An 8,982-nucleotide genomic window follows, 5' to 3' on the forward strand; every position below is an offset into this window, starting at 1 on the left:
GATGCTACATGTAATAATGTTGTTGTTGTTGTTAATATTATTGCCATTGTCATTGCTGTTTGTTGTTGTAACCGTTTTTTTGTTGTCTGTATTGAATAGACATCTATTCCGCTCAACCCCCGCAATATTAAATTCGTTGACATTAATTGCAGCGCCGTTACTTATATAAAAGTCAAGAATCATTTGCCCCGTTTCACAGTCTTTCAATTTCGAGCGCCGCATCCGTTAGCTTTTCGTAATTGTGCATAGAATTGCAATTTGATTTCGCTTATTTTTGGTTTTATGTTTTATAATTGATTTGCTTGTTAGGTGAAGTACTTTCGGTTTTTACGCGTCTTGAACGCGTTACAATATTGGACTTGGCCCGGACTTACGAGCAAGGAAAGGATAACGATCAATAGTGACGGAATGTTGATGTTAAAGGTGTGATAATAACTTAAGTACCTTCTTACAAAAAAATAAAAATGTATCAAATATATATTTTTTTCAATAATGAGGATATTTAAAAGTCGTTTGATTTCAATGGAAGTGATTTGTGAATTGTTGTGTGGATTTGGTGATGTTGATGGTGATGTTGAAAAAACTCTGCAACAAAATTTGCTGAATGAACTTTAAATATAAATATAAATGATAAAGGCATCTGCCTTTACACTAGTATGAAGTATGAATGTTGGAGATTCGAGCTCAATACTCAGCTCCCAAAAAGCCAGCTGATGAAGAAATTAAATTCAGAAACATATCCTAATAACCATCGCAGTTTGTAAACTTTGCAATTTCTCTCTAGTATCAATAAATGATAAAGTTTGAAATACTTTTTACAAAACATCCATCAAGTTTTAGATCTGGGCCCGTATTGTGTCTTCCGTGATCGAGATACTAGTTTCCTATAGTTGCTTATTTGGTATCGTGTCATACGTGAACATATACATGATATCGTAATTTGATACAGTCAGATCAGTGGACGTACTCAAAAAGTTGTCAAAGCAAGAAAGTCTTCGAATACTCTGCAAACTTTTTTAAATATTGTACTATCTTCTATATCATGGCATCTTTTATCACGAGTTCAACTCCTAGGCCCTCCCTTAGTGGATACCATGTTGTGAAATACTTGACTATGAGCTAAGTTTACTTGGCGAAAACTCGGAATCGGATTAATTTGTCAACATTTGTCGCAGCATATCAATCACATAGTGGAAGCTGAGACCTCAAAAATGTTCCGCCTATAGAATGTTTTTCCAAACGAGCCTTTCCACTTACATATGTGCTCTCTATTTAACGCAGTTTTCGCCTTTCCTCTAGAATATAATTCAAAGCATGAGAAATACTGTTAACCTTGTCCAGCAAAACGGCGGCCACCGTGGTGTGATGGTAGCGTGCTCCGCCTACCATACCGGATGCCCTGGGTTCAAACCCCGGGCAAAGCAACATCAAAAATTTTAGAAATAAGGTTTTTCAATTAGAAGACAATTTTTCTAAGCGGGGTCGCCGCTCGGCAGTACACCAGGTACTTCTTTGCTATCTCGGCACATTTTTCTGGAAACGTTTTCATTTGTAAAACCAGCATGTGCGTTATGTCCAAGCGCCCATATTGAGCGCTGATCATTATGTATTTCTAAACATGGCAGAGAGGAATGGCCATGAGAGACATGCATTCGTGAAGTACGTCCACAACAGTAGCAAAACTTCCGGCTATAGCTTCTATCTAATTTCCTGCCAGTAACTGAAGTAGCACGCCCACACCGCCTTTCAGCAGCCAGCCTAACCAAGGAACAGGACCATTAAGTCCAGCGGACATAAACGACAATGTTGTCCCATTCCTTCCGTCGAATTTGTTCACTAGGACATGCTTTATTTTTATCGGCTCAACCCCTAGGGAACACATTTAGCTCGACTACTCCAGTAGGATCAGGCTTTCTAACTCCTGTCTTGGACCTGAAATCCACCTTCTTGCCATCAAGAACGCTATTTAAATCATAAGACACGAAGTTGTACGCCTCGGATCCTAGTCCTTTCGTAATGGCAGCTCGAAGTTAACAAAATAAGGGGCATACTCTGTGTTCCACTCTCGCCATCAGCCATCCAAGCACGTTATTGCCATCAGAAGACTACTCTTCATCAAGAACAAGCTCTACATTGGGTGGGGTCTTCATTGCAAATTTATGACCAAACTGCTCTGACACAGCCCCGATATACCACCACGGCACGTTCCAAGAGTAATGCGTATCCATCCATGAATGAAATGTTCATAGCCCAGCCACAGAGTCTATCATTCTGTCGCCGCAATCATATGAGTGTATAACAAAATGCACTGAAGCCAATCAAACGAGGCCCCTTAATATACTGATCTAATAGTTTTAAAAAATCCTGGGTTTATTTTCATAAGTCATTGGCAGTGCATCCCTTTTCCATGCCAAGTGTGATATCTTCGACATAGGCGTCAAATTTACAAATAGAAAGGATCACCTGATTTTTAAAGTAACTATCGCATTCTCATCCTGTATCTCTATCTATTACCCGCTGCAGATAGCTGGCGGTATGTGCCGTCATATTGAACATCCTGTCAAAACGCTGCCAAAACGAGAAAAATTAGCCCTCTGGAACAATATCAATATTGACGGGCATACGATCAACAGAACAAGATTCGAGACCTGGTTGAGTATACAAAATCTGGAGTAAGGGGTCTAAAACTCCCTTTTCGCTGTCTGAAGCAGAGATTCGAATAAGCCTTTGATGATATCTCGTCGGAGAGCGGAAAAAGAAAAATTTTCCAAAAATTAAAATTTTCAGAGAATTTTGTACTGTTTCTCAAAAGTTTCTTTATGCGAAACTAACGGTTGTATACCGTTAAAAGCGCTGAAATGTTATTTGTTTAGTCATATACAAGTTGTGTTTTTTTATTAGACAAAACTAAAGTTAAAGGCAAATTTATTCTTCAACCTGTAGAAAAAGGGTTTTTGGCCCGTTATTCCAGATTTTGGAGATGTGTTCTAAATTCTGACTATGATGCAGTCATTTTAGATGCGACTATACCTACAATTTAAGTTTTGTATGGTAAAGAGGAAATGTAGTCATGAGTTGCCACATGATGTTTTGATTTTGGGCGAAATCATTGAAAACAAGGATCGTATCTCCAAAAAAATCCAAAATTTGTTGGTGTAGAAACTATGGAAATTATTACTTGACATTTGCTTATCTTAAGAAAAATCAAGAAAGGGCTTTAATTTGAAAGAGTTAAACGGGGATTGTTCGTATTGCTTTAAATGTATGAAAACATTTATTTGAACAAATTTTTTAATTTTATAATTTATTTAATAATTTGGGAAAAATTTAAACAACGTGACATCAGGACGGACAAGGCGACAGCTGTTTCGATTGTACCTTGTAAATCTCTTCAAAGCCTTTTCTCCCGGGAGTGGGATTCGAACCCGCACTCCTACGATAGTTGAAATGGTTACAAACGCATTCAGCTACGTCATGCCTTAGTTGTTGTAATTTGAATTGCACAAACAAAAAAAGTGTATTTTATAATAAAAAATATAGTTTTTATTGCCCATTTAATATATACTAGCCGGACACGTGCGCATCTTGCGCAACAAATATAAAATTCTCATATCAAGTTTCAACAGAAATCAGCTGTTCTATGTATCAACCAATCATCTATCAATAAAAACTTATATGCGCTTCCGGTGCCATCTGGCGAATGTTAGCAACTGCCGTTAATGCAGTGTTAGTTCTAATCGAATATTCACAATAGTGCCATAGTACACGTAGATTTCTTTGTGTTCTCACAATCGTTTATTTTCAACAAATTATTTTAATAAGATATGGATAAACAAAAGCACTACGATCAATAATGCCCAAAGCTCGCTAATAGCACGATTCTCCATCTTTACAACGAAAACTTTATTTATAGATTTGGATTCCAAATAAGAGCGAAAAAGGGACCTGCACATAAAAACAGCAATTAGAAATAATATATAAGATATGCATTTCTAGGACTGTAGCGTTGTTCACTAACTTTTTAAACAATATTCGAAAGCGGTAACTTCAGTGTACACTTATTTCTTTGAGAATAATTCCTTAAAATACTTACAATGTTTCTATTATTTTAGGATACATTTTGTCACTGACTCCTAATGACTTCGGAAGCACACTAAAATTTTGTAAGCTATAACAATCTCAAAATGTCCGTAAGTAAATACTGCCACGGTGAATATAAACTAAACAATCAACTTTATGGGATTATATTATAAACTTATATTCATTACCGTGCTTGGCAGTTTTTACATAAAATTTTATTTGACCGGTAAGTCGGTAAGTATTTGGCGCAGTTCCATGATTATAGCTTTCTACGTAAAGGGGGTAATGACCAAAACTCTCTTATATGAACAGCTAATTGTATTGTAATGAATTTTGGAAACATCCTCACTATTTCGCACCTGCTATTATATATCGAATCGCCGAACTATCGAATAAATAACTCAAATATTCAGTATAGAAAAATGTCCTTTATTTACAACTCTACTATACTACATCATTAAAATACTCGCGTACTTCACTTGTAGCTTCCCTGCAAAAAATTCTATTTGTCTAGGATGAGTCCGGGATGTGTCGCAAAGAAGTATGCGACTAATGCTTTGATCTCTTTGTATGCGTTGGACTGTTCCCTTTTGTTTGAGCATGTCCTATGAAGAAACTAATTGTACCTATTTATACCCGAACGAATGAAGACTAATCTCTTGTCTCATCAAATAGTGTTAGTTTTCGTATGGTACCAAGTTATGTACATTTTCAAAGCAATACTAAAACTTGCAAAAATTTGTTAGATATATCTATGTAAAAAAAATTATAACGTCGCCAACACATTCCAAGAGATATGAGTCGACGATAATGAAACATATGATCCAAGTCATTTAAGTTCTGTATAGGGCTCCACATTTTTCTTAACTACTAATAATCAATCACCTTTAATCTTTTTTATTTAACTCACTTTAATTTATGTTTATTAAACTGGGCTACATAGATTTGAACCTGACAAATCCCAACTATACCCAAACGGGACTGCAGGGGATCAATTATGCCCCAATGTAGAATATCGGAGACCTCTCTCGTTAGGTATTGTGAAATATTCTCTTTGGTATTAGCTTCGCTGTTTACATGTATGCGTGTGTGGTTGCTTTGATAATTACATGTACATATATGCGGCTGCTTGCTTTACTGGCCTAGATCAACTGATGCTTTGCAAAAAGTCTGATTATGTCAGCAATGTTACCCTTTTTCTCATACAGTGAGAAATTTTTTGTGAAAGGAACGTGAAAGCTTATTTATTTTCATAAAAAGAAATGTCATAGCTCACATATTTCGTACAGCTTCGGTTTTAGAGAAAACCCTGCCACAAAATATCTTAATTTAAGTTATGTTAGGAAAGCCTGAATATGTCAGAGCCTCTTTTCAACTTTTCTACTATATGTATAATTCTGAGAGGAAATATTTATATATAATTTATTATTTTCATCATATTCCATTTTTAGATACTCTTCATAACAGCAACATTTGCATTATCAAACTGTGGTGTTATTGGACCCTACGCCGGTCATTATGGGCACTATGGACACGACGGACCTGCACCGCTACATTATGCAGCCTATGCAGCACCAAATGGTCCACATTCAGGGCCATATGCAGCACCAGGTAAGTAATATTTGATATTTGGTCCCACTAAATTCGTGCCTCAGTTTGGTAAAGTTGGCTCTAGTTTTTAACATAAAATTCATTCATTCATTAATTGCTCTTAACCATCTAGGCGATTTTGGTCAATTCGCAACAAATCACGCCAGCTGTTCCTCTTTCGCTATAACTGACTCGAATTGCTATCCCCTCTTTACCTTGCTCCCAAATAAGGGTGTCGATAGGAACATTTTCGTGGCAGGAGCGTCTTCATCCATTCCAGATAAGCCTTTGGAATTTTATTCGGACACACGTACATGCCCATAAATCCTCCGGAGACATTTTTTCTCGAGCTCATCTCAGCTTCTTTCGACGCCGTACATGATTTCACCATCCTTGATTGTATAGTGTGGTTCTTCTTCGTCGAGAGAGGACTTTACTTTTCAATTGCCCACTCAGTCCAAAGCAGCATTTCATTTATAAGCTGACAGATAAAACAAATCGAAGGTGTTCTTACTTGTACTCTTTATCTTTGGTAAAGAAAGCATCGGCGCTTCTTTTCCTCTTGTAAATAAATAAATAAAAACAAGTCCTTAACGGTCTTCAATTAAATCCGTTTACCGGGATATACTCATAGCTGCCACGTAACTGCCTAATCAGATATCATTTATTTAGTGAACCGCTGCGTTGGATATTTCTTCCAGAGAGTCATAGACGGCTCGACCTAGATATTTTTCGCCACGTCCTCGCAGTTGCTAAACAGCGGAGAATTTATTGACTAGGTGGATTATCCATACAGTAAACGAAGCTGGGGTTGTCGATAATATAAAGGCAAACAGAATAAACTTCCAATTACCATATAAGAATAAATTTAGTAAGGCCTAACAGCATCGTGCAACGTTTGGAGTTAAAAATTGGGTAGAAGGACCCCGAAATCTGACAAAAAGAAGTGTCAGGCCAGCGGTTTCTTGGCTGAGATATTGGCTTGTTAATTCCAGGGACATCCCTATGCCCTGGGACCTAATCACTTTTTGTCCAAACATTGTTTGGTGCTACTGCGTGGGAAGTCAAGCAATCCTTTATAGCCCTCGTCCTCATAGAAGTAGAGATAAGTTATTTGATAGCCGCATAACTATCTGAAAAAGTAGTGAGTTCTATAACAGTTTAGACTGCGGATCGCATCCTTAATAGCAACTGAATATATTCACCCGGGAGCTGTCGCCCCTTGAAATATACCCCACATGATTTCCCCGTTCGGCTCTCACACTTGCTCACTAAGAGAAATCTTCGACCCAACATTTGCTACCGCATCACATTTCTCACTAAATACTTGCAACGGCTAAAGGCATTTCATGTGAAGACATAAAAAACTCACACATAAAGTCATTTTATCGACTCCCGCATTCGGCAGCAGATGGTGGGATTCCTTGAATGAGTTGTTAAAAACAAGTAGAGGAGACTTGACTTCATCTGGTTTTCCCCAATTGGCGCTCATTAATGCTTAAGTGACTCATATTGATAATCAGCATTGAAGTTTAGGTAAACTAATTATGGAGTGTAACTTCAAAACTGAGGGAGTTTTTTTTAACAAAAACGCGAGATATTTTCTTAAAGCACAACTTCGGCGTTGGCTAGACCATGTATATAAGAGGGATTTTGGCACACTCTTTAAGCCGTCTGAACTGTGGTTTTGTAATTCTTGTATAATGTCTTTTCTCCACTCTTTCACTAAATTGCAGACATAATTTTTAATACTATTTTTTTTGTACTTTGCTATTTAAAATTTGCTTCACATTTACAATTTTTTTTCGGATTCCCACAGCACCAAAACCAGCAGCACCTGAGCCTTATGATCCTGCACCAAAATACTCTTTCGGCTATGACATTCAAGATGGCTATACAGGTGATTCGAAAAGCCAACATGAGACACGCCATGGTGATGTGGTTAAGGGCAGCTATTCTTTAGTAGATCCCGATGGCACTAAACGCACCGTCGATTACACTGCTGATCCACATAATGGTTTCAATGCTGTTGTGCGCAGAGAACCGATTGCATATAAGGCTCATGCGCATATTGCACCGGCACCAGCAGGTCCAGCCGCGCCAGTTAAAGCACCAGTTGTGTCATATCCCATAGCGGTTGCGCCATTATCACATGCTCCATCACCGGTACCGGCACCTGCACCTGCACCAGCACCTGCTCCTGCACCCTTGCCTGCTGCACCAGCTGGTCCATATTATCATGCCACTTATCCAGGTTATGCTCATAGCGCCGCCTATGCCAGTTATCCGATAGCAGCAGCTGAGCCTCACCATGGACATTATTATTCGCATTAAAATGGGGGTCAACTGATGTAATTATAAGAGGAAGCTTTGGAAGAGGCTCTGAAAGCTCAAAAAGGCTACTTATTTACATATTCATTTATGCTTTCATATACATATATGCATTATGGATAATTTTTCTGGTTTTATCTATCAGCTACTTCCTCTCTGTTTTTTTTTACTGTACTCATATTAATATACATACATATTTACATTTATATAACGATGTTTAAACACATACATATATCCCATATACATATATACATAAATATTCGATTTTTGCGCATATATTCTTATTGATTTGATTGCTCTTATTATTATTGACTATTCTTAATTAATTGATTATAACTCTGACACAGGAAAGTTAAATAATAATTTTATTGTATGTAATGTAAATATAATTCCGTTTAACGGTTCATTCTGTATAGTAATTATCATTAAATACATATCTTTACACTGAGTATGTATAAAAAAAGGTCGTAAATACTTACCATATACATACATACATACGAAAATGTGAGAGTTTAAACTCATATATTTTCTCCACTTTAATTCTCCCTCCTAATTTTACTCTCTTATGTTTATTCAGCTACAAAAAACGAATAACATGAAAATATTAGCATTGTTTTTAAAAAAATTGTTTCGAAAACGTGTGTGTTGTTGTTTTCTAAATATTAGTTTTAAATACTTAAAATAATTTGAAGTTTTTAATTTTGTATACATACATACATACAAATCATTAAAACAGGTACAAATGTATAAATAAGTATGAATATATATTGTGGACAATTGATAAGTAAATGCGTCTTTTCTTTTCCTTGGGAATGGGTTCGGTATTTCTTTGGGCAGAAAATATTGTGGCGAATGTTGACATCACTAGGCTGTAAGTAAATAAGCACGCAACAACAAAAAAAGGACGTGTGGCACTCGGGGACTGCCGCGGTAAAGCTATTGCATATTATCAACTTATGCAATTATAATATTTATGCAATA

At 36.8% G+C, this 8,982-nt stretch overlaps 1 protein-coding gene across 2 annotated transcripts; it reads left to right on the plus strand.

Annotated features, from left to right (window-relative positions):
* The first annotated feature begins 216 nt into the window (after nt 1–216).
* On the plus strand, nt 217–8,561 carry Cpr92A (Cuticular protein 92A). 2 transcript variants are annotated; one of them, XM_067773558.1, is made up of 3 exons: nt 217–423; nt 5,532–5,691; nt 7,490–8,561. In XM_067773558.1, the coding sequence occupies exons 1-3, from the start codon at nt 409–411 to the stop codon at nt 8,002–8,004; spliced, it is 690 nt and encodes a 229-aa protein (XP_067629659.1). In that variant the 5' UTR covers nt 217–408; the 3' UTR covers nt 8,005–8,561. The 2 variants fall into 2 exon arrangements, with proteins under 2 accessions (XP_067629659.1, XP_067629735.1); XM_067773634.1 differs by lacking the exon at nt 217–423 and adding an exon at nt 4,118–4,190.
* The last annotated feature ends 421 nt before the right edge of the window (nt 8,562–8,982 follow it).

The sequence above is a fragment of the Eurosta solidaginis genome, chromosome 1 (genome assembly GCF_040869045.1).
Source record: "Eurosta solidaginis isolate ZX-2024a chromosome 1, ASM4086904v1, whole genome shotgun sequence".
In the NCBI taxonomy this organism is placed as follows: domain Eukaryota; kingdom Metazoa; phylum Arthropoda; class Insecta; order Diptera; family Tephritidae; genus Eurosta; species Eurosta solidaginis.